Source organism: Brassica napus, chromosome C9, assembly GCF_020379485.1.
Source record: "Brassica napus cultivar Da-Ae chromosome C9, Da-Ae, whole genome shotgun sequence".
Taxonomy (NCBI): Eukaryota; Viridiplantae; Streptophyta; class Magnoliopsida; order Brassicales; family Brassicaceae; genus Brassica; species Brassica napus.
The window spans coordinates 62,610,731-62,636,450 of NC_063452.1; the positions used below are offsets into that span (position 1 = coordinate 62,610,731).

A 25,720-nucleotide genomic window follows, 5' to 3' on the forward strand; every position below is an offset into this window, starting at 1 on the left:
ATAGAGTAAAAAAAATTGCCAATCAACTATAAAACTAGCTTTATGCAGAGAAAGCTATGGGGGTCCCCCAGTCAAAAAACATATACGCTTCTAAACAAGTTTCAGAAGGATATTGCTACTACTTACCTATATCTACTGAGAGATATTCAGAGAGAGACACTACATAATGTGTTCATGAAGGTTTATATGTAAAATGTCCACTGAACTTCGACATGGATATACTTAGGAGAAACGTTTCATCTTCTAACAAATTCGTTCTTCCCTTTATAATATCTCTAGCCAGACTATGTACAAGTTCTCAACTACCTATTAACAGTGTTCCTGGGGGAAAAACCAAATTCTCCAATGTCCAAATCTATTGAAATCTCTAAGGTAAAAGGTCGAGGTCTGATCAAATAGCAATGATATTCATATGGAAAATTCATTTTGATAACCCTGGACCAGATAGTAATCTAGAAACCATGCTGCCATATTCTGTCTTAATCATATCCATTAAGATCAATATCTCATAGTGCATCAAATTAGTTGGCAATTGATTCTAGCCATCAAATAGGTAATTCTTGAAGCATGATTTTTTTTTGGAACGCAACTTCACTGATTAAAAATAAACGTTTAACTGATTAAATCAGTTGTTACATGGCGTAAGGCCGCCTTAGCTAAGAAATCAGCATCAACATTCCTCTCTCAAGGAATCCAACAGAAAGAAATAAAATCAAAAGAGTTAGCATCTATTCTAATATATCTGAGATTATCCCATAAATCTCCAAAGGCTTAGTAGATGAATTGAGTGCTTTGATCAGCTGTGAGGAGTTTGATTCGCATATTAGTTGTCGGATCCCCAGTTCCTTACTCTTCTTAATCGATTCCCTCATCGCTAAACCTTCGCCATAAGTGGTGACATAACAAAGTCAGTGGAGCTTCAAAATCTCTGAGTTTCTCTTGAATTTTTGATAGTCCATCCCAGTCCAGCTAGCAGCCCCTGATGTCTCAGTCTCGAAGCATGATTTAACATATGTTTTTAATAGGAAAGAAATAAACCACATGTGGAAAGTGTGCTAACAATGTACCTGTAAAATGGAACTAGACACCACTTAGTGGCAGCTGATCAAGCTCAGTTACTAGCTCCATCAACTCAACATGATTTTCATTCCTGCATTGAACCAATTGCCTCCTTAGATCTTGGACCTGGTCATTAAGCCTCTGAATCTTATTTTCTTGTGAGAGAATTTTCTGCCATAAAAAGAGATAGTCATATCATTATTAGATCATACTATGAAGGCATATGTGAAGCTAAGAGTGGGTGGTTTTCAGATAACTATGGTTAATGTAAGTTTCTTGAGAATCAAAGCAGCTAAAGAGAAGTGAAACGGATAAAGACAAACCTTTTCTTGCACAGACTCTTTGCCGTGCAGTATATGATGTTGCTCTTTATCTGATTGAATCAAGGAACGACTAGCTTCAATTTCACTCTCAAGTTGCTTGTTTGAGAACAACAAGCTATACTTAGCTAAATTGTCGTATTTAACTGGATTATCATTGGCATGCACGTCGAACAGTAGGTACATTAATTTTCATAAAGTTTTTTGATATGGAGAAGTTTTCTTCATCGTTTCTTTTATGATGCTTAAACTTTAAATTCACATGTAAGATTATTTATTGTCATTCTTGATTTCCCACGAACGCGGGATCTTTCTTAGCTTGCTATGGATTTTCTTGTCTCTGACTAAACGTGTGTGTTACGAAAATAGTAAACCTATATTAAAATACGATAATAAATCAACATTATACGTAATAATTAGAACAACCAATATATTTAATTTAATACTAGGTTAGATTAAGATCCGCGTCTTGCGCGGGATGAACATTATATACATAAATTATTTTATATATTATATGTTTTTTCATATCATAAAATAATAAATATATATTGAAAGATTAAAAAAATCAGTAACTATTACATATATAATTAAATTGGTGTGAACATATAAATAAATTTATTAATCCAAACAATTTTTTTTTTCTATTTGATATTGTATATAATTAAATTTAAATGATATCAACATATATATATTTTATTTTTAATATTAATATCTATTAAATGATATTTCTACTCATATGATTTTTTTTTATTTGTATCTATTATAGCAAAAGCGTTAAATTATTAATAACAAAATTTTCTTTGTGAGATTAATAGTTTCGTAATTTATAATATTTTTTAAGAAAATTAAGTTGTCAATATTTGTTCAAAGCTTTTATCAAAAAAAATTTTGAAAGTAAATTTCAAAATTAAAATATTTATGTATTTTTATATGGTATATAGTTTAATTTAAAATAATATATATCTTTTAATATTAATACTTATTAAATGAGACTTTCTGCTTATATAATTTTGTAATCATTTGTATCTTGTTATAAAAATATTTTTAAACCATGGATTGCAAAATTTGAATGTCATACTTTTAACAGTTTTAGTAATTTATCGTCCTTTTAAAAAAATTCAAGATATAACATATACATAAAAATCTAATTTTTTATTATATGGTTAGTATATTTGTTTAATTTATTTTAATATTTAAAATTAAACAAATATGATAGAAGATACACTAACTTTTATCAAATTTTATTATTCAAAATCATTAATTGTCATATATACTTTAGTCACATTAAACAATTCCGTAATTTTTATTTTAGAAAATAATGAAAAACATAAATAATAATTTTTTGGTTAGTTTAATAAAAAGCTTATTATATATTTTGGTGGACCAACATATTTCTCTAAAAATTTTAAGAATTACTCTAATGATGACACGTGACTACAAAAAATGTTGTAATGTTTCTCAATTAATATATAGAGAATACTACCACAACAAAATATATAGTCTAGTCAAACTTTTTATTCCTAGACTAGTAATTTGAGATATATTCAAAATTAATGGTAATTGAACAATTACCAAAATAGTACAGTCAAATTATTATTTACCATACTACTATATGAAATATGTTGAAAATTAATGGTAATTGAATACATTCCCAACGTTGTCCATTTTGTGTTCTTGACTCTTCCTCTCGACTCTCTCTATATATAAGATTACAAGTGCATGACTATATTTCAACATCACAAATAAAAGATAGAACTAAAAGCGACAGCCATGGGAAGACCAAAAGTGAAGTTGGCTTGGGTCGAGGAACGAAAGAGAAGAGCAACTGTTTGCCAGCGGAGGATGAAAGAATTGATTCAAATGGCTGAAGAACTAACCATCGTTTGTGATATGAGTGCATGTTTGGTCTTTTACAACCGTAATAATGGTAAGCTGGTGGCGTGGCCATCTCTGGAGGAGGCTCAATCTCTCATCGACTGCTATAACGCATTACCGGAAACCGAGAGGAACATGAACGCGGATGATGAAGAGTCATCATTCATCAAGACCATTACCAAGGAGATCGAGAAGAAACTAGAGCTTTCTCGGAAGGCTGTCGAGGAGTTGAAGATGGATAATCTCATGCTCCAAATCAAAAATGGTAGTAGAATGATTGCTGATCTTTCTCAAACCGAGATTGAGAAGTTAAAGTCATATGCAAGTAAGAAAATTGCGTATTATGATAGAGAGTTACGTAAGCAACATCCGAATACGAGTGGCAATGAGCCATTTCTTGAGGATGACGATGGGGAGATGAAGACCTATGAAGGAGAGAGCAGCGAGTCTGATGGTGCGGACAATGCCTAATGAAGCAGCTAGCCGTCGAATAATAAAATTAATGTGTCTTGGAATAAAGTTGTTGTTGTTGTGTCTTTGCATTCTCGTTTCATATTTCTAGTTTTTGTTGCTTTGGTCATGTTTCTTGTTTTTTTGTTTTTGTTTCGTGTTGTGTCTTAAACTTGTGTCTTTGTTTGCATATGTTAACCTAAATTAATGCAATGTTTTCCATTTGCAATCATTAAAGAGCTCATCCCGTATTTAACACTATATGTTTTTCTAGGGTTCAACGTAAAGCAAATTGTTTGAGAACAATAAGCTTATATATGGGAAAGTACATTAATTTTCATGACAAAAGAAAACCAAAGAGGAGAGAGATAGAGATAGAGAGGGAGTAGAGTTACACCCCAAAGATTCCAATAGCATTCTTAGCCTATACATGTATTCTTAGCCTATTCCACTCTTCTTTGATTTCTCCTTCAAAGTACACAGAACTTCCAAGTGCAGTATAAACAAGGCTTTTGGGGTATTAGGTTGATTAAAGAATCTAGATTAACATTTGAAGGTTGTGAAGTGCTTGAAAAAAAGCTTCTATCTGCACACACACCAAAAATGTGATTCAGAATACAGTACTTAGGATTCAGTACAGAGTCAAAAACAGATATGATTCTAAACAAGTATTCAAAAGGATATTGCAACTACTTACCAATATCTACTGAGAGATATTCAAACTACATAATGTGTTCATGCAGGCTTATATGTCCACTGAACTTTTACGTGGATATACTTGGGCAAAACATTTCATATTCTAGCAAATCGTACTTACCTTTTATTCTATCTCTCGCCTATATATGCAAAAGTTCTCAACTACTTCCTAACAATGTTCTGAGTGCTAAGTAAAAACATAAATAAAAAAAATTCTCCAGTGTCCAAATCTATTGAAATCTCTAAGCTAAAAGGTCCAGACAGCAAGCTAAGGACTGGAGAAAAAAGATAATGCATGTGTCTGATCAAATATCAATGAAATTCATATAATTTTTTATTTTAATAAGACTGGCCCAGAGAGTAATTTAGAAAGCATGCCGCCATATTCTGTCTTAATCATATATATCCAAAAAGATCAATATCTCATAAGTGCATCAGATTAGTTGGCAGTTGATTGTAGCCATCCACATATCTAAAGCCTAAATCAAATAGGTAATTCTTCAAGCATAGTTTCACATATGTTTTTGAATAGGAAAGAAACAAACCGCATGTGGAACACATGCTAGGAGGAAAACAATGTACCTGTGAAAAATGGACTAGACACCACTTAGTGGAAGCTGATCAATCTCAGTTACTAGCTCCGTCAACTCAACCTGATTTTCATTCCTGCATTGCACCAATTGCCTCCTTAGATCTTGGACCATGTCATTAAGCTTCTGAATCTTATTTTCTTGTGAGAGAATTTTCTGCCACAAAATAGAAATAGTCATATCATCATTAATTAGATCAATACTATGATGAAGCATATCTGAAATTAAGAGTGGACAAAAACCTTTTCTTGCAAAGATTCTTTGCCGTGTGGTATATGATGTAGCTCTTTATCTGATTGAATCAAGGAACGACTAGCCTCAATTTCACTCTCAAGTTGCTCCTTCCATTCTAACTGAGAAGTCAACACGAGGAACATGAGAACAAACAAAAGCACCCACGATCTCGTCATCTTCTTGCAGATAAACAATGGTCCTTCCTTTGTTTGATCTCTTATTAGTACTATCTTGGCTTTAGCCTGTCACATATACAAAGATCTCTCAACTTTAGAAAGATTTAAACTAATAACTTAGGAACAATAAAGTCAAAACAGACACAACAAAGTCAACACAGAACTGTAGATTCAATAGAGAGTGAGAAGACAAGATTGCAATTAATGCTTAAAACAGAGTTAACTGATTAAACTCACCGGTCAAAACCCAAAAGCATGAATCTATATCTGCTCCTCCCTCCTTCGTCTTCTTACTCCGAGTTTTTCAACGAATACATCTGACAAGTCACAAAAGTCAAAAACTTTAATACTCTGATGGATCTATTTGTAACTAATCGAAACTAATGGGGTTAAATTAAAACATATTTCGATTTTCAAGGGCTGAAGTTGTAAATTAAAAAAAAAACAGAGATCAATCAAACAAATAATACAAGAACAGAACAGAGGCGTAACCCTGTCGGAGAAGAAGGAAGATATAGAGAATATGGGAAATTCGAATTCGTCTACCGTAAATCACCGATTCACTTCGGCTTGCAGGTACTCTAACAAACAGACATCTTCTCGATCGAAAGTTGGAATCTTTATCATCTCAATAGTGTGTGTGTTTTGCAGAGCATTTACTCAGAAGAAGCTCGAAGATCTCAAATCACTCTTCGTCTCCCTTGCTTCCCAATCTCAGAGCAATGACTCATACGTCTCCTACCCCCTTTTCCAGGTTTGTTTTCCACGGTCAATCATTAGAATGAGCACTTCTCTTACAAGATGTGTGTGTTTGGGTTTGAATTTGATTCACAGGCCTACTTTGGTCTGAGTGGTTCGTTAGGAGAGAGGATGTTTGATATGGTGACTCAACACAGGAAAGATGGTAAATTGACTTATGAAGATCTCGTTATCGCTAAGGTAACTTGAAAAGACTCTGTTTCTTCGAGAGGGGTTACTGTTAACTCTTTGCTACTTGCTTTGTTATTCAGGCAACCTACGAGAAAGGAACTGATGATGAGATTGCTGAGTTCATTTACCAGACCTTAGATGTCAACGCCAATGGCGTCTTGACGAGGTCAGATTTAGAGTTGGTCCTTGTGGTGGTCTTCAAGAGTGTGTTCTCCACCACTGAGAGCTCAACAAGTGATTACAAGGAGATGGTGGATGCACTTCTCAACGCTGCTTCTTTCTCAAAATCCACTGGTGATGATAGAGGAATGTCCTTTGAGGATTTTAGAAGCTGGTGCTCGCACGTTCCTACTGTAAGAAAGTTTCTCGGAAGCTTGCTTACACCACCTAGTCCAGGTTCCTTTTCATTTTTTCTCTCTCTCTTTCTCGTGTAGGCAGGCAATTTTCTTTAGGCCTGGCCGTTTTTACCTCAACCCGAAATACCTACCTAAACCCGATCCAAACTGTTATACAAAAATATCCGAACGGGACTTATGAGCTTTAGTACTTTGGAGTTTGGTTATAACCCGAACTGAACCGAAATCCAAACTAGGATCCGAAGATATCCGAAATTAGTTAAATATGTCAGTGTTTTTATATATGTTAAGGTGATTTAGATATTTTAGAGTATTCAAAATATTTTTGTAGTTTGTTTTATTTGTTATTTTGAATACTTTTTAGTTAATTTAGATAGTTTAACTAATTTTTAATTACATTTGTGAATAATTTCTATATTTTGAAAAACAATTTGTCAATTTTTGAGGTTTAAAAGATATATTTTTGGACAATTTCAAAAATTTGTTACAATCCCAACCGAACCCGATCGATAATTAGTAAAAACCCAAACGAAACTTATGAGCATAACACCGAAAATCCGGATCAACCGAACCGACGATATCCCGAACTCCCAGGCCTACTTTTCTTATTGACTAAACGGCGACGTTTCTTTGTAGCGAGACCTGGATACCAAGTCCCGCATCTGCTCTATGAGGACACTGTGGACTCGAACATACTTTTGCTAAAGAAAGAATACGCTTGGCATATCGGAGGAGCTCTTCCTCACCACGAGCTTGAAGAGTGGAAGCTCCTGTATCACAGCTCCTTGCACGGTCAAAGCTTCAACACATTCCTCGGACACACCTCGTGAGTGTTTTTTTTCTTTTCAACTACATCCCTCTTGCTTTTTGCTCATGAGATTTCATCTTTGCAGAAACACTGGTATGTCTGCGTCGGTGTTAGTCATCAAAGACAGAGAAGGCTGTGTGTACGGAGGATACGCCTCTCAGCCTTGGGAGAGGCACAGCGATTTCTACGGAGACATGAAGTCTTTTCTTTTCCAGCTTAACCCTGAAGCCTCCATCTTCCGACCAACTGGAGCAAACACCAACATTCAATGGGTATGTCACACCTCTACTCTTCTATGTGACTTTTATCAGTTTATGTATGTTCTCTAACATATGTTAAAAACATGTGCAGTGTGCTACTAACTTCACGTCAGAGAACATCCCAAACGGGATAGGATTCGGAGGAAAGATCAACCACTTTGGTCTGTTTATATCGTCGAGTTTCGATCAAGGCCAGACGTTCTCCTGCACGACGTTTGGTAGCCCGAGTCTCTCCAAGACGAGCAGGATACAGCCAGAAGTGATAGAATGCTGGGGGATAGTTCAGGCCTCAAACGAACTAGACACGCAACATAACGCTATCAAAGGTACTGTCCTTGAGAGGTTTAAGGAAGATCGCAACATGCTTAAACTAGTCGGCATGGCTAGTAACTCGAATGAGTGAGAGATTCAAAAGAGTGTTCATTAATACAATGCGTGTGCGCGTAATATATACTTCATGTACCATAAAGAATGTTGCATAATCTATCCTATACTAAAAGGAGAATAAGAAGCTTTTTTAGCTATGCCACATCAGATCAGAAAATCAACCAATCAAATTTGTCTTTACTGCCCTGTCATCTGCGGCCGAATCAACAAAGAAACCCTATCGACTTCTGTCTTTTCTGTTTCCTCTTCATCAAAACTCACAGAACCTCATCTGCTCTCAGTTTTAATCGATTCGTTTCGCCTCGCTCTCTTTCTCCTTCTTTCTAAACCACCTTCTTTATAAACCAGTTTGTATTTAATTGATGTGGCGGAGGATGCTTCCGTTCTGATGTTAGAAGGTATGAGTCTTGACTCGAAGCGTGGTGGTAAGTGGTGTGGTTTGTGCATGAAGAGGAATCACAACGAGGAGGATTGTGAACGACGCTGGCGAGGCGGAGACTGCGGTGGAAACAGCCGGAGGAAGCGGAAAAAGAAGTGGAGACGGTGGTTTTGGCAGTGACGACGGCAGAGGTGGAGGAGGAGATTCAATTCTCCGCGAGATGGGTGATGCTAGATGTACGGAGGATGAGGAAGAAGAAGACGACGAAGACGAAGAGGATGAAGACGGTGGAGGAGAAGAGGAAGAAGGAGGAGGAGGAGGGAAACAGGAAAGGTCAAAGCTTGATGAAGGGTTTTTCGAAATTGATGCTACTCGTCGCAAGAGAGTTCGCAAAGTAAGCTCCTTTTTTCCATTACATTGTTCATTTCTTACACAAGTTTTCTGCTTTATTCATTGTAAGAAACCTAACTAACTTAGCAGAACATTGAATTCTATGAGAGAAAGAAATTTCTTTTATAATTAAGCAAAATCTGATTCAATGATTTCTTTAATGTTTAGTATGTTCTTATTTGTTTTTGGATTTGATTGTAGGGAAGGGTCCAGTATCTAATTAAATGGTGAGTTCTTCAAACCATACACTCAGTTACTTGATCAAAACATATGCTTTTTTCCATTGACATAAAGTTTTATAAACTCTGATGTTGTGAAAGGCGTGGATGGCCAGAAACTGCCAACACATGGGAGCCTAAAGAGAATCTCCAGTCTATCGCTGATGTTATAGATGCATTTGAAGGAAGGTAAAATGCATCTTAATGTATCTTTCTTCTCTCGATTGGTTTGTTTCAAAGTTATATGAAAATTGCTTTTTTTTTTCAAAGTTTGAAGCCAGGGAAGCCTGGAAGGAAACCAGGAAGGAAATGTAAACAAGGAGGTTCTTCTAATTCTCAGTTGAAGAAGAAGCAGCAACGTTTAACATCTACTACATCACACGATGCTTCTCAGAGATCAGACTCTTTTACATCTCTCAACAACTCCAGCCTTCCCAACATTGGTGGTCCACTCAACGACATCTGCGGTTCGGGAGATGGGGAAACTGCTTATGCAGCCAACAGCAAGAGGAGTGTTGGTATGGAAACAGAGGAGAAAGATTATGATCCGACGCTTAGCGAGCTGATGGGACCAGTCGTTAACAGTAACGGCACTGCAGAGTGTTCCCAAGGAGGACGAGGCATTGATAACGTAAGACCAAATGGGCTCCTCAAGGTGTATCCTAAGAACAGTCAGTTCATAGGTGCTAAGAGAAGGAAGTCTGGTTCGGTGAAAAGATTCAAACAAGACGCATCCACAAGTAACAACAACAACAACAACCACACAACAACAGCAGCTACTGATCAGAATGTGACACAAGAGCTGGCTACGTTAGACTCTTTTGGGGGAGTGGCGAGGATAGGGAACGAGTATCCTGGTGTGTTGGAGAATAACAATCTCTCTCAGAAAATCAAGATGGAGGAGCTGGATATTGCGAAGATCCTCAAACCGGTGAAGTTTTCTTCATCTGTGACGAACAATGTACAAGACGTGTTGGTGACCTTTTTGGCTCTAAGGTTTGTCTGTCAATCTTCACATTTGAAATTCAAACTCTTTTTTATTACTTATCTGGGTGCTACTCATTAGATCTTATGGAGAGGAAGTGATGGTAGACAACAGATTCCTCAAGGCTCACATCCCTCTTATGGTAAGATAATTTACTCTCATAGCTTTTTTCTTCTGTGTTTTAGTTACTTGGAAGATTCTAAAAGCTTTGATGTTACAACCCTAGAATGGGGAGTTCGAGTGGATCAAGGCATGGTAAGTGCTTTCAATGTGATGAACGAGGGCACTATGCGAGAGACTGCAAGAGAGAGTCATCAAGAGGAGGAAGTTGAAGTCGAGTACTTGATGTTAGCGGATGAAGCATTAGGTAATTGCACTTACAGTGAGGATGTGTGGATGATATACCCCACTGGTGTTACGAATCATATGACTCCATATAAGAAGTACTTTACCGCTTTGGACAGAACATATAAAGCTAAGGTTGGATTGGCAGATGGAAAGTTTCTCAGGGTTGAAGGAAGAGGAGATGTGAAGATTATGATGAAGGATGGGAAGAAGAAGACGATTAAGAATGTGCTTTTCGTTCCTGGGTTGAACAGAAACGTGTTGAGTCTTAATCAGATGATAGCAAGAGGCTATTCAGCATTCACGCCACCAGGCAAGTGCACTTTTTTCGACCGGACTGGAGCAGTGTTTGGGGACCCGGTGCAGGATGAGAGAGGACCAGCTCTGCATTTGCAGGTGATTGAAGGTAATCTCACCTATTGATTATCAGAACTTTTCACTTTGGAAGTAGAAGTAACTCTTAAGGTGGTGGACGTATGTGTTGTTTTTTTTCTTTTGGTTTGGTGTTTTTTCAGTTCGTAATATAGATTTTCTTTCCTGCGTTTTCTGATTCCTTGCACAATTCATTTTCATCCTTACCATGATTCCTTCATTATATCAGGGAATGCTTATAGCTTGAGACTGTATAACTTCTTGGTAATCTAATCCAGATTCTAACTATGTTAAGTTACTCCCTTCCATCTTTTATTGATAAATGAGTATCTATTTGAAATGCAGGTTCAATAAATCTAAACTAATCTTTAAAATTAACTTAAAATATTTTAATTAAGTTATTAAAAATATAAATTCCATGAAAAAATGGAAAACAAAATTTTGGAGATCATGTAAATATTTCAACAAACAGAACAAGATGGTGTCTTAGAAAATAAAATCAATATCAAAATAATACATACTAAAATCAATATACAGTAAAATTTCTATAAATTAATTTTTGATAAATTAATAATCTCTATAAATTAATAAATTTTGCTGGTCCCAATTAGAACCGGTTCAAAAGTTTACACAAATTGATAAAATAATAAGATAATATTTTTTTAGAAAACTCTACTATGAATATATGGTCCCATTAAAAGTATAAATTCATAATTTATATGTATACATATTTTTCATAAGTGAGAACATAATATTATATTATTTGTTTTATATTCACAATGGAATTATCTTTATATTTTCTTAACACTTAATATATTTTTGATGAGATTTAGTAATATTATATCTAAAACCACATTTAAATTCTATGCAATATATATTATATACACTAAATCATATAATAAAATTACTATAAATGTAAAATTTTAAAAAATAATAATTAATGTCTATACACTAAAATTAAATATTTTTCTTATCTTAGATGAAATATATCTTAAATTAAAAAATCTAAATAAGAATCCCAACATTATTAAATTATATCAATTTAAACAAACAACAGTCAAAGAACTAAAGTGAAAAAAACAATAACTAAACATTGACTATATAACTGAACATATAAAAACGACTAGATTAAACGTCTAAATAGAAGAAAAAAAACTGAAGATAACAATAACTAACAAACTTAATATATTAAACATATAGAAAAAATGACTGATAACGTTTAAGATGAAAAATAGATATTTTCACCAAATTATTGAACATCAAAAGCAGAAAAAAAATATGTTGGTACAAAACATTAATCTTAAAATATATAAACAGATAAAAACCACGTCAACTAACTATATATAACATATTATAAAACTAATCAAAATAATGCATGAAAATTAATACTCACCATAATATTATTAATTAAGTATTTAAGTATTTACTTAATAATTCCATAATAATTATTTAAAGCTTCAAATGATAGTTAACAAAAAAATTAAAATACAAAAACATCATACCACATGTAAAGTCAACAAATATTAACAAGTATCCTGAAACTCAACACCTAAGATTTTTTTAACATTAAGAGATAATTTTTAAGATAAGTTAAATAAGTGACCATCTATGAATATTTTAATGGTTCTCAATATCTTTTTATGTTGTAACTTAAATACAGAATTGTTCATATTAAAATCTACTAATATTTTATATTTTTATAACAAATAGTTATTTACAAAATAATAAATACCAAAAAATTTAATATTGAAAATAAATTATGGCTTCAAAACTTAGAGAATTGCTGAATCATTTTATTGGATATCAAAATTTACAGATTTAAGTATTCAAAATTATTACACATTTATAAAATTATATATTTATATGAAATAAAGGTTATTTACCTATACGTCAAAAAATAATTCAAAATCAACCAGACGATATATAAGAAAATATATAATATACATAAGATGATAGTAATTTTTTATTTTATTAAATGTAGAGTATTTTAAATTTTAAGAAAAATTTAAACGTGGTTACAAAAAGATTAATAGAGACATTTAATATGTTAACATAAATTAATGATATTTCAAATAAAAAAATATATCGAAACAAATAAATGATATAATATTAAAAACAAACGTAATTTTTTAAAAATCTAAGGTTTAAGGTTTATAGACAAACAAACCGCGCGTAGCGCGGTAAAATATCTAGTTAACATAAAACCATATAATAAAACTGTTTCATTGAACAAGAAAGAGCATAGAGGTTCATAAAGTGACATTAAAGCTTACAGAGCATTGAAATTATTGTTTGATCTTTAATTTTGTCGATCAGACAGTATTTATGTCGGGAAGGGAAGTGGAAGGGCAAAAAAAAAATTGGTTGTTATGAAGCCCAATGCAAAAGCTAAGGGCCCGTTAAGTGTGAGGTTTCTACGAATGGTCCATTAAATGTGAATGTTTTGAGAACGGCCCATTAAGTGTTTGAAGATTCCACTAGTGGGCCCATCTCTTAGATTCTACGATTTCGATACTGAATGTTTTTTTCTTATGAATGTTAGACTAGGCCATCGTTCCATCGTAAAGCGATAAAAATATATATATTTCTCATGATATATTACAATGTATGATCTTTTTCATTTGTTATTTAAGTAGAACGTTCATTTTTTTAGTATAACGTGTGTAGTAGTTATGATCTCTGTCCCCAACAACTCTTTGGAATTTGTTGCAATCTAAAGTCACGTAAAATTAAAATATAAACTTGAAGACTGATATTCATCGGTGTCTAACTTGTCTGAGTCCAAGAAATCGGCTGCATCAAAACTTTAGTGTGTGGAGCAGTGAGCAGCAGATGAATGTTTATATTGTCTCTATTCAAAATAACAAAAGAGCAAAATGTGTGGTCCCCTCCCTCTTCCAGGCCAGCTTTGCTTAGGATTTTGAAAAATACAGCGAGAGCTTTGGTCCCCTTCTTAATTAGCAGATATCAATACCTTATTATATAACAAGTAAGTTATATGTATATAGATTTTATTAATTTTACTATATCTATATATACTATACATGGTTTCAACTGTGATTATACTCAAATCAAATAATTTTGGAATGCATGTTCCCGTAGTTCCCTGCTTTATTCCAAAATATATTTCTGTTTCAGCACATCTACTATATATATATATGCTGTTTTCTATAGCTATACCTATATTTTTGAATTTTGTTAATATAAAATCATCGATAGCATATATAACTTATTATTTCAATTTATTAGTGTTTAGTTTAAAAACATATTTTTCACAATTGTAAATTTTGCTAGTATGTATTACCACCAACCGGTTACCATAAAATATCATGTATATGTTTCACTGATACAAAGCAGTACACATTTGCATGTCGTAAAGAAACATACAAACAAAAACTTGCAAAGAAAAAAAGATGAATATTTTAAAAGGTAATTCTCTCAGATAGACATTTTTAAGTTTTTGTCACAAAAATAGACTTCAAAAAACAAAATGACCAAAATAGACTTTTTTATTTTGAAAATTTTAATATTTTTTTAGTTTTTAAAATTTGAATTCATAACCCCAAAACTCCACCCTTCAACTCTAAACCCTAAACCTTAAATAATAAATCATAAACCCAAAAACACACCCCTTAATAAAACATTTTGGCCATTTTGATTCTTAAAGGCTATATTTGTGACAAAAACGTTTTTAGGGCTATCTTATGGAATTCCTCTATTTTAAAACATAAAATATCGCTAGATATTTTTAAAACAGTTGTACATTTATTTATTATTGTAAATCACATTTTAAAAAATAAATATAATTCTTATATATATATATATATATATATATATTAATTTTTTTTATCTGAAAATAATATATTTATATTATAAAAGTTAAAAATTAAGATAAAAACATTTTATAGTTAAATATTAATTTAAAAAAAAAACATTTGTACATAGCTATTCTTAAAATATTTTTTATATGTGAGTGTTAAAAAATTTGACTCAAAATAAGCATATATATTTTGATAAAAAGCTTTGTCATATATAAATATTTTGGTGTTTGATTTAAACTTTTTAAGAACATTTGAATTAATAAAATATAAATATTCATAAGAAGATTATGTATGCATGTAACTAGTTCACACTTAAGAACGTCGTCCAAACATTAAATCTTAACATACTACCAGAAAATTTATTTACCTCGATCGATACATGTAAACGTACCTATAACCTATATTTGAATATTATGAGATATACACTATAGGTGTCAACTTGAATGAGTTCTGTTAACAAGTGAGTACATTTCGCAGTATTATATCACTGCAACGTAACCGCTCGTTATGACGCAACCAAGAACAACTCAAACCAAGTGAGTGCTATAGGTTGCTTTATCCTTTGATCATTGTTCTTGTTGCAGGCTCCGGTGTCAAGGTAAATCAATGATCTGCTGAAGTTTAATGGCTGCTCTTGGATTCTTGTTGTAGCCAAGCTTTAATTATAATCTTTGGATTGTGATTAAACCTTTTTGTATTAGAGAGTCTCTTTTAGCTTTTTTTTTTGGACTCTCTGAGACACCACGCTGAGAGATGTCAATCCAAGTCCCACATTGGAAGTTTAGACAAGAAGTGTCTAATATATAAAGAGATGTCTAACTCTAATTAGTACGAGGTCTTTTGGGAAGGAAACCAAAAGTAAATCCATGCGGGCTTGCCTCTAAGGCCCAAAGTGGACAATATCGTACTAATCAGATAATATAGAGTTGGACATACAATTGGTATCAGAGCGGTTTGAAAAAAAAAATCTGCAAGAAGACCAAAACACCCTTCGAGTAGGAATGAGACCCTTCAAGGTGGAAAGGGAGGTTCGGCAGAGATTAGTCAAAAAGATCATGTAAGTTCCTCTGTGGAAAGGGAGCATCTTCAAAGCACCTCAAAGTAACCTTGTGACTAAGGGTGTCGAATGTCGAAGATGCGACAAGGCACCGAGATGATTCGCTAGAGGAAAAGGACACAAGGTGTGTAGTCCTTGGCTTGAGGAGGAGAATGAGAGATGTCAATCCAAGTCTCACATTGGAAGTTTAGACAAGAAATGTCTAATATATAAAGAGATGTCTAACTCTAATTAGTACGAGGTCTTTTGGGAAGGAAACCAAAAGTAAATTCATGCGGGCTTGCCTCTAAGGCCCAAAATGGACAATATCGTACTAATCAGATAATATAGAGTTGGACATGAGCTTAATAAATCCCAACAACCACTGCTTTGATAAGCTAATTAGATGCAATAGGATTTGATTTCATCAAAACACATTGTTATCTCCTTGCTTCATTACATGGTTAATGAAAATTCACATTCGTATCGAAAAAAAAAAGAACAACTCAAAGAGAAAAGTTTTGTGGACAAGAAAAAAAATATTATTTTACTAGGGAAGTGAAAATGTCACGTATAGGGATAATAAGAATAGAAAAATAGCAACTTACACGAAGCTCAGTGAAGCTTCTGGCAACACTTTCTAAAAATAACAAAGGAAGGTTGTCGTTTAGGGACAATTAAATAAACAAACTTGAAGATTATAGATACCCTCCACGGTTTACATCGCAGATTCCCTCCTGCTTTCTCTTTCTCGCCGAGAGATATTTTCTGTGTGCTGCAGCAACTTGCTATCTAATATATACTAGTATGTTTCTCGTGCTAAGCACGGGTAATCTTTCATTGCTTTTAATAAAATTGAAAATGTTATTTTTCTTCTTCGTAAATAACAAAAACTTTTCTTTTAGTTCAACTTAAAAGTGTTGTGACGCAAAAAGATATTTATTTTACATAAATTGAAATTTGAACAATTATAAGAAAATATTTGATGATAACATGACATATTAGTATATTTATTAATGATGTATAGTAAAAGAAACATTGCATAATTTAGATATTATACTTGTTTGATCAAAATTTGAGATAGTATAATAAATTTTATGTGCAAAGATATTCAGTTGTCGACAAAAAAAAATGTAAACATATTTACTTTGTTTTAGTCGAGCAGTTTTGGTTGGAAGAAGAAAGTCATCGTTGCGTGAAGATGGTAACATTGGTTTTTCTGCAAAACTAAACTAACATAAATTCAAAAATGTACATAATAAAATAATTAAATGCTGAGACATAAAGCTAACTCATTTGCTAATAACAATAATATGAACTTGTTTTTTCAAAAAATAATATGAACTTGTCTCGAATACGCCACTTACCAATGTATACCGACAAATTTATGTAGATCATCTGTAAGGTTCGCTTCATCTTTTGCAAAATCATTTTGTACAAATTGTTTTCCTAACTTCAAAAACTTTATAGCTAGCAACTATTAGATTGAATGATAGTTTTTATTAAGAAAAGAAAAGAGAAGAGAAAAGAATAGGAGGACGAAAACATCTTTGTTATTTTGTGGAAGAAGTAAACAGCTTGAAGTTTTTTTTGCAGAAGTTATTCATTTAAAGTTGATGTAACGGAGGAGGTGGTGGAGATCATGGATGTACGTTGAGACTGATACAAATAAATTTGCTTCTTCATTTTTTAAAGTGGGGAAGAAATAAACTGTTTTTGTTTTTCAACGTAAACTGTTTTGTTTTGATTGTTATTTTTTCAGTAACCGTTTTTGTTTTGAAATTTTTTTAACTAGGTGGCGAAACAGGATTGGTCGGGCGACTTGCGCTTTAGTATATAAGGGATGCGTGTTTACGTGTGTGACAATTTGCTCTTATAATAATAAATGCGACTGACGATAAATTTACGCACCACCACGAAAATCTATTGCTAATGAAAACTACTTCGTCCATTAAACATATATAGCCCTAACTATGAATATTTTGCATAGTTATATAGACTTTCTATTATTGCAAAAAGCACTAAGATTATCCGAATGAAGCTTGTGAATTTAACAGCGTTTAATTCTTTTTAGTGGAAATAACTGTCTGCAAACTGAATTTTGAGTTCCGCTTGGTTGTTTCATCATTGATGGATCCCCTTGTGGAATACTAAGAAGAATATCTATGTAGAAAACTGCCATACAAGAAAAAAACAGAATAGACGAAGAATCAAAACGGCCACATAAGAAAAAAACAAACTGCCCTATATAGAATGACCATTATATCTGTTAATATTGCTAGAGTCACAACTCATGCAATAACTTTCTTAACTAGAATGATTCCTTAATCACTGAGCATATATATAGTCTACTATCATATAACCATTGCTTTATACTTCGTTTAATTTGTAGCTTTTGATTCTGGAAGATCTTTCAGACTGAATATTTTCTGTTTGATGTATATTGGGAAATACTTTGGCCTTGTCCCTTAGTTTCAGTTTCGAAGCAAAAAGAAAGTAAAATCAACTTGTGAAAGAGAAAAATAAGAAAATAATATTAGTATTTATCAATTTGCATAGGATTAAAAGGGAAGAAAATATGAGGAGCGATGTTAAATCATACTCTATAATCATATAGCAAAAGAAAAGGACAAATTCATACAAGATCCCAACAACCTCTACTATCATTGGAGAGGAAATAACACTAACATGTGCAACACTACTTACATAAATATTTAACATTAATTACTTATAGAAAAGGACATAAATAAAATGACAAATTAAATTTAATTGATGCAGACGTACATGCAAAAAGGTGCCTCGAAATCGACCTGGAAGCGATACCGCCTTTTGTCTATTACTCTATTTTTCTTTTTGCAATACTGATTCAATCATTATAATTTGCTGAAGAAGACATGTCCTAGCTATGAAACAATCTCCAAGACTATGTTACAAGCATAATCACAACCCGGGGGAAGAAGAAAAATACCAAAAGAGCATCCGTACTTTATTTTATTTTGGATTAGAGAGGAACATCAAATTAAATGGTTTTAAGATATCGGTTTGTATTTTGACTAGATATTATATGTTTTTATTCATTTGCTTCTAAAAATCCAGTGAATGTCATGATAATGTCAGAGATCTGAGTGTGAGGAGACGATTGAAACACGAATAGAGGAGGAAAAGATCCAATGGGACAAATCTTATCGCATCCAATATAAATAGGTGTTGTTTTCTTATTGTAAGTATATTTGAAAAATCCCAAACTTTCTATTATAGATCTATTTAGATAGTCCTCTTTCTTTTTAAGTGCAGCTAGCCCACTGTGAGCAATAAATTTTCATTTATTATATTATGGCACGAAAGCTGGTAATAAGTAGATCAAAATAGAAACCTGAATCGATATAGATTTTATCCCCTCTATATTATTTGAGAAGCATTGCAACTTATTTTTGTAATCATATATCATCATTAGGATGATTCTTAGAATCATTAGAAAAATATGTTGGTCCATCTAATTATATAATATGTTTTTTATTAAACTAACAATAAATTCATCATTAATGTACTTTATTATTTCCTTAAATAAAATTTATGGAATTGCCTAATGTGGCTAAAGTATATATGACAATTAATGATTTTGAATAATAAAGATTTGATAAAAAAATATTGTATCTTCTATCATATTTGTTTAATTTTAAACTATTAAATAAATTAAACAACCACAATAACCATATAATAAAAATTTAGATTTTTATGTATATGTTATATTTTGAATTTTTACAAACGGCTATAAATTACTAAAACTGTTAAAAGTCTCACAATCAAATTTTATGATCCGTGGTTTAAATTTTTTTTATGAAAAATACAAATGATTACAAAAATTATATAAGTAAAAATTCTAATTTAGTTAATTATTAATATTAATATATATATATATCTTTTTAAATTAAACTATAAACCATATAAAATACAATATTTTAGTTTCAAAATTTACTTTGAATAATTTTTTTGATAAAAGTTTTGAACGATCATTAACAACTTATTTTTTTTTAATTATAAATTACTAAAAATATTAATCTCACAATGAAAATTTTGTTATCAGTAATTTAATTTTTTTTTTTATAAAAGATATAAATGATCAAAAAAACTATATGAGTAGAAATCATCATTTAATAGACATTAATATTAAAAATATACTAAAATATATTATCTATGTTAGTATCATTTAAATTTAGTTACATATCCTATCAAATAAAAAAATAATTTGGATTAATAAAATTGATTTATATGTTCGCACCAATTTAATTATATATTTAATAGTTACTGAACTTTAATTATTTAATATATATTAATTATTTCATAATATGTAAAAATATTTAATACATAAAATAATTTATATATATAATGTTGATCTCGTGCAAGGTGCGGATCTTAACCTAGTTTGTTAGCATAGTTCTGTTATCGCTAGCAATCCAAAGGCAAACTGATAAAATGTGAGGCGTAAAGGATGTATGTGTAATTTTTTTCAAAATCCATAATTATATCTTAATATAGTCTTCTGTTGAAATTAAGAAAAATTTGAACGTCTAAACACACCAATAATGGTGTCCACCAACACGTGACAAATATTTCATAATTTGTTTTAACAGTTAAAAATGATACTACTACATTTTACTATAAAAGAAAAATATTTGGCGAAAAGTCGTCAAATAAAACCATAATAGAACAGGGGAGGACCACGTAGGTGCCCATTTGCACGTATTTTGGATTTTTCAAGTAGCCCTCATGGTTAAGATTTGGGTCCAAAATCCACTATTTTACATAATGTTGTATATATTATGGTGCAGAAAGCAAGAAAATAAAGACAGGTACAATTTATAATATTTCATTTTTGGTATTACGTTCATATAGTGTGAGCTAACGACAGCTTGCTTTAAAGATGAGAACGTGAATGTTTTAAACTTTCTATATATACTAATATATTGTATTGGTGTAAAAAAATATACTGTATTGGTATAAACTGCATTATATATACCTATATATTTGTCTGTAATGTGATTTATACCAAAATATCTACATTTCATATATATACGAGTGCATACCATGATTTCAAATTAATTTTGAAATTGTATCTTATTTTATTAGTTTGATAAATATTTATTTTTAATCTAATCAGTTTCTTTCTTATCCATTTATTAGTTTATTGAGTGAAACTGTAAAATGTATAGAGTGGTTTTCTTATTCTCTTTAAAAGGTAAATATAAGATTTTACTATATATAGGCGAAACATTCCCGTACTATGTATGTGACAATTCAAAGGAAACAATCTAAGCTATATAGCTAGCAAGCAACTGATTCCTAGAATTATTATTTATGCAACAGAAAAACTTGCATATTTGTTCTATCAAGTATTTTTTTTTTTAAGATGGAGGTGATTTTTAGTAAACTCAATATGATTGGTGTCTAAAAGAGTAGTAGACTCAACCTTTTTAAGTAATCAGTTTTAAAACATATATAGCGTGAGTACTTTAATTAATTAAGATCAATCTGAACTTCAGGTGAGTGCGGTTGGGAGTGTTTGAAATCAGATGGAGAAAACTTTTCATACCATTTTCTAATATGTTTTATACATAACATTCATTTCACCCAATGCTATTGGTTCAACTTCTCAACTATGAAAACTAGTTAGTGTCAACTCTATTTTCAGGTACATAAAGATGTTGAAAATAAATATTAAGCAGTCCACTCTTGGGGTAGTAAAAAGGAGATGTGAAACGAGAGAACAATTGAAGATGAATGCATGGAATAGTGTGTGGGTGAGGCAAGGCACATGCTCCACAAAGTTGCGTGAGGGGTAAGTATCACTCTTCTTGTGCCCTCTTTTACTCTTTACTTTTTGGGTGAAAAAAAATCAAACGCTAGCTCTCTCAGCCGTTGGATCTCGTTCTTCCTTCATCATGCTTCCCTCATCCTATTTGGTCCCACGCCATCTTATATCATTATAGTATTCAGTTTCTATTTTTTCTTTTTACTTCGGATTTTCAACTCTCTTGTTTTTCGTTTTAACAAGTTGCTTCCTATTCTTCAAATAGTCTTTGGAGAATTTAAGGGCTCAAAAGGTGCTCAAATCCGCCATCTTAGTTCCCAAGAAAAAGTAATACTGTATGTTAAATTTTTTAGTTTTCTCAGTGGAGAATGGTTTTGTTTTCTTCCAAAACAATGTCAGGCATAATATATTTTTAATCAGTATTTGTAAACGCTGGAGTTTTATTAAATCTAATATATTGGCTTTTCAGAGGTTAGGTTAGATGAATGAAATAAATGTTTCTATGAACATTAAATAATTCTTTTTTTTTTGGGAAAGGACCATTAAATAAAATTTTATATGAATATATAATTATAATATCGTTTTTCCTTCTCAAAGGAGCACAAGATCAAACATGCTCGTCCTAATTCAGTAGTTTTATAATATTTTCGGCAGCTATACTGCTAGTCTTCTACTCTTACGTACTTATTAGACCTCCCAATTATTTTTCATTTTTATTTGCCTAAAATAGACCCAATAAAAAAAACATAGTACACGCAACATTTAAAACAAAACAAATATAAAATACATTGAGGAAAACATATATTTATATATATTACCATCACCAAATATATAGATTTTAGAAAGACCAAAAATTATTTTATTTTTATTTTTAAAAAATCCAAATATTAGTTAGAGAAAGCCTTGTGGAACTTGATACCGCTGCATGCCAATGGCTAATGCCAACTTCAGACGTGTTCATGGACGCTAAAAATGGATAGAAATTACCTATAAACAAAACCTTAGCTGAAAACCTAGAACTAACACTGATGACGAATGCTAACGTATCATATCTATCAATTGCGTCGAAATTAACAAGGACCCTATCATTGATTTCTTCTTTTGGTAACATTTGGAGAAGCACGCAAAGAACATAATGTTTTTCCAGTATGCTATAAACAAGTGACATCACAGAATTTTGATCATTTAACTTTTTCCAATAATTGCATTTTATTTTCAAATGGTCAGATACTAACTCTAAATGGGTTGATTCCTTGGGTTTTCGTGTAGGCTAACATTTCCTTTAAAATTTTAACTTTTAGTTCTTCTTTCTTGTCTAGAGCATCCTCTTAATCACCCTACCTCACCTGAGCATAACTTTTCATTTCCACTGAAAATATACACAATTAACATCCTCATAGACCAAAAGTTTCAAATTTTCATGTAAGAAAGCCAAGTAAACTGAAAGTAATAACATCAATACTATACATACTTAAAAGTCGTGGAATCCAAAGTGTAAGAAAAAAACAATACTTACATAGATATTATGATATAGAGAGAGAGATGAGAGACAAATAGAATAAATAAAAAGGGAATTGTCCATAAAAATACGGAGTACAGGAAGAAGTAGAAAAAGTAATATAATGATGGAAAAAGATAAAACATCACGCAAAACCTTAAAAGAAAGTCGTCTAGTTGTCGTGTCTTGCTCTCTCCTCGAATAGTTTTTTGCCGAAGTTTTCACGTCAAATTTTTAACCCTAAAAAAATTTTCATCTCTCCTTTGTATCATACTATAATAGTACAACGAGTACCCACCTCTCTCTTTCACCTAACCTTCTCGTTTCTCTTACTCTCTCCCTCCCTCTTTCGCTTTATTTCTCCCAATACAAAAAAATGTCAGTCAACCATTACTCCACGGACCACCACCACAACCACACTCTCTTCTGGCAGCAACTCCACACCACCGACGCAACAGAGACCACCACCGCCACGTGGCTCAACCAAGACCAGAAAGAGTCTCTCTTCGAGAAAACTCTCACACCAAGCGACGTCGGCAAACTAAACCGCCTCGTCATACCAAAACAGCACGCGGAGAAATACTTCCCTCTCAACGCCATCTCCAATAATGCTGACGCGTCAACGGAGAAAGGGATGCTTCTAAGCTTCGAAGACGAGCTAGGCAAGTGCTGGAGGTTCAGGTACTCTTACTGGAACAGCAGTCAAAGCTACGTGCTGACTAAAGGATGGAGCAGATTCGTCAAAGACAAGCAGCTAGACCCAGGCGACGTCGTTTTCTTTCAAAGACAGCGTTCTGATCCCCGGAGACTCTTCATTGGCTGGCGCAGACGCGGCCAAGGCTCCTCTTCCGCCGTTGCCAATCCGACGTCGTATTCTAGCTCAATGGTAGATGCTCCTCCGTATCTCCAAGTCCACGCCTCTAGTAACTACTCTAATCCTCCTTCTCACTCGGAGTATTCCCACTACGGTATGTTATATATTTCTCCTTAATTACCGTATGCTATTTTCTTACTAGTTAATTTTAGTTTCGTTAATTGTAGAGTTAATCTTATGTTGTCGGGATAATTACAACATTAAACACCTAAATATTTTTATTTATAGTTTATCTTCTAATAGTGTGTGATAATTATTATCACCTCTACACGATCTAATAACAACCTGAGTTAAGTAACATTCTATTATTATTATACAGCTATGATTATATTTTTCTTTGTAATTAAAAAAGACCCCGACAATTTCTAGAACTTATTATCTTCAACTTGCTGTTAACAAAACTACACACGCGCTCTGAACAGCGCGTGTAGAATACCGTCCAATACCATGAGACAAACGTGACTTGTGTTCAGTTGTGTTCGTGTTTTCTTTGTTTGTTTCCTCCAATAAATTAAAGAAGCGCACGTGTCGTTTTACAGGCGCCGCCGTAGCAACAGCGTCGGAGACTCACTCCATACCATCGTCTTCCGCCGTCGGGAGCTCAAGGACGGTGAGACTTTTCGGTGTGAATTTGGAGTGTCAGATGGATGAAGATGACGGAGATGATTCTGTTGCCGCCCCGAACGCCACCGAGTGTCCTGACGGTTATTATGGCCAAAACATGTACTATTATTACACTCCTCATCCTCATAACATGGTAATTTTGCTTTTTACCTTTGAAATGTTATATACTATCAATCAATTTGGATACATTACATCATCATTGTGATAATTATACATACAGATGGGTGACGCTGTTTCTCGAGATGAGACAGCTGAAATTATAATTTAATAAACGAGTACTGATTAGGAGAGATTTTTTGGGTTAAGTAGTAATATAATTAAGAGGAATCAGGAATCTGTTAAGTAGGAGACTATAGACTTTTGAGGAGTCGCACATGGCCACTTTGTTAGTGACTTAACCCTGCTTCGTATTAATTCTTTATTTTTTGTCTGAGCCCACTTTCATTTGTTTTAATAGAAGACAACTAATTAATAAAGTATATATGCTGGTCTCTGCAATCACTGTTGCTTTGTTATTTCTAACAATGCTAAGGAAATGTTAATTGTTAGGTTTGATTGTTTAAATAAGGAAATATTTATTTTTGATTAACTTAAATAGGGAAATAAGTATAACTTGTTTGTATGCATGTTACAAAGTATCTTTGTTATAAAAGAATGATAGTGATAATTTTTGGAATAATTTTATAAAAACAGAATATAGCTTTCACGGGGGATACGATGAAGCAGCTTGGAGATAGACGAGGATGAAAGATCCAAAGAAGTGACAAAGAATTTGGAATTGACTTAAAGCTTTTATGGGACCAGACTTTGAGCATTCTCTATAGTCACAGAGGCTCATTTTCTGGAAAAATTGTATGCAATTTTTAATAAAAATATCTCATTGGCTTCCGTACCCTATGTAACTAATTCGGAAAATAGAAATATATATTGCTGAATTTTAGGAAGACTTTTTTTTATCTACTTGCAAAGTCAGAAGAAAAAAAAATGGAATAACAAAATACATCTCATGATGATGTGTTTACATACATGCATATGTATAGTTGTACTTGTCTAATGATGAGTATATACACATTTTCTTCTGGTGAAAGATGAAATCGGGAAACTGATGAGATTATTATATAAAAGTGGGCCAAATAAATGATGGTTTGTGGAATTGGAAGTACTATAGTCATGCTTTTAACTTTTCACTACCTTCTTTGATAGTTCCTCACTTTTTTTTGTTTTTGTT

The 25,720-nt window shown here is 32.5% G+C and overlaps 5 protein-coding genes across 5 annotated transcripts; 4 read left to right on the top strand and 1 right to left on the bottom strand.

The window, feature by feature from the left end:
• The first annotated feature begins 3,149 nt into the window (after positions 1 to 3,149).
• On the top strand, positions 3,150 to 3,725 carry LOC106384113 (agamous-like MADS-box protein AGL80). The gene has a single exon (XM_013824128.1). It carries the CDS (start codon positions 3,150 to 3,152, stop codon positions 3,723 to 3,725), a length of 576 nt encoding a protein of 191 aa, XP_013679582.1.
• Positions 3,726 to 3,996: 271 nt separating this feature from the next.
• On the bottom strand, positions 3,997 to 5,746 carry LOC106388613. The gene is made up of 4 exons (XM_022699351.2): positions 5,638 to 5,746; positions 5,233 to 5,466; positions 4,983 to 5,146; positions 3,997 to 4,290 (listed from the first exon to the last, which is right to left on the bottom strand). The coding sequence occupies exons 2-3, from the start codon at positions 5,398 to 5,400 to the stop codon at positions 4,997 to 4,999; spliced, it is 318 nt and encodes a 105-aa protein (XP_022555072.2). The 5' UTR covers positions 5,401 to 5,466; positions 5,638 to 5,746; the 3' UTR covers positions 3,997 to 4,290; positions 4,983 to 4,996.
• A 46-nt stretch (positions 5,747 to 5,792) lies between these two features.
• On the top strand, positions 5,793 to 8,278 carry LOC106388612 (MTOR-associated protein MEAK7-like). The gene is made up of 7 exons (XM_013828727.3): positions 5,793 to 5,976; positions 6,052 to 6,154; positions 6,235 to 6,339; positions 6,411 to 6,726; positions 7,323 to 7,512; positions 7,580 to 7,766; positions 7,846 to 8,278. Exons 1-7 carry the CDS (start codon positions 5,924 to 5,926, stop codon positions 8,155 to 8,157), a joined length of 1,266 nt encoding a protein of 421 aa, XP_013684181.2. The 5' UTR covers positions 5,793 to 5,923; the 3' UTR covers positions 8,158 to 8,278.
• A 251-nt stretch (positions 8,279 to 8,529) lies between these two features.
• On the top strand, positions 8,530 to 11,133 carry LOC125592801 (chromo domain-containing protein LHP1-like). The gene is made up of 7 exons (XM_048768216.1): positions 8,530 to 8,539; positions 8,595 to 8,914; positions 9,112 to 9,137; positions 9,231 to 9,317; positions 9,399 to 10,124; positions 10,195 to 10,255; positions 10,340 to 11,133. The coding sequence occupies exons 1-7, from the start codon at positions 8,530 to 8,532 to the stop codon at positions 10,370 to 10,372; spliced, it is 1,263 nt and encodes a 420-aa protein (XP_048624173.1). The 3' UTR covers positions 10,373 to 11,133.
• Positions 11,134 to 23,111: 11,978 nt separating this feature from the next.
• Positions 23,112 to 25,440, top strand: LOC106385596 (B3 domain-containing protein At5g06250-like). The gene is made up of 3 exons (XM_013825507.3): positions 23,112 to 23,962; positions 24,408 to 24,625; positions 25,186 to 25,440. The coding sequence occupies exons 1-3, from the start codon at positions 23,371 to 23,373 to the stop codon at positions 25,237 to 25,239; spliced, it is 864 nt and encodes a 287-aa protein (XP_013680961.1). The 5' UTR covers positions 23,112 to 23,370; the 3' UTR covers positions 25,240 to 25,440.
• Positions 25,441 to 25,720: the final 280 nt, after the last annotated feature.

Bases quoted from the DNA above. Each gene is read 5' to 3' on its own strand.
- LOC106384113 (XM_013824128.1), top strand. From the start codon at position 3,150: ATGGGAAGACCAAAAGTGAAGTTGGCTTGGGTCGAGGAACGAAAGAGA.
- LOC106388613 (XM_022699351.2), bottom strand. From the start codon at position 5,400: ATGACGAGATCGTGGGTGCTTTTGTTTGTTCTCATGTTCCTCGTGTTG. The intron at 5,147-5,232 runs GTTTTTGTCCAC...ATTTTGTGGCAG, and splicing joins AAGAATCTTTGCAAGAAAAG to AAAATTCTCTCACAAGAAAA.
- LOC106388612 (XM_013828727.3), top strand. From the start codon at position 5,924: ATGGGAAATTCGAATTCGTCTACCGTAAATCACCGATTCACTTCGGCT. The intron at 5,977-6,051 runs GTACTCTAACAA...TGTGTTTTGCAG, and splicing joins CGATTCACTTCGGCTTGCAG to AGCATTTACTCAGAAGAAGC. The intron at 7,767-7,845 runs GTATGTCACACC...AAACATGTGCAG, and splicing joins CAAACACCAACATTCAATGG to TGTGCTACTAACTTCACGTC.
- LOC125592801 (XM_048768216.1), top strand. The intron at 9,138-9,230 runs GTGAGTTCTTCA...ATGTTGTGAAAG, and splicing joins GTCCAGTATCTAATTAAATG to GCGTGGATGGCCAGAAACTG. The intron at 10,256-10,339 runs GTAAGATAATTT...TTACAACCCTAG, and splicing joins AGGCTCACATCCCTCTTATG to AATGGGGAGTTCGAGTGGAT.
- LOC106385596 (XM_013825507.3), top strand. From the start codon at position 23,371: ATGTCAGTCAACCATTACTCCACGGACCACCACCACAACCACACTCTC. The intron at 23,963-24,407 runs GTATGTTATATA...GTCGTTTTACAG, and splicing joins CTCGGAGTATTCCCACTACG to GCGCCGCCGTAGCAACAGCG. The intron at 24,626-25,185 runs GTAATTTTGCTT...TTATAAAAACAG, and splicing joins CTCCTCATCCTCATAACATG to AATATAGCTTTCACGGGGGA.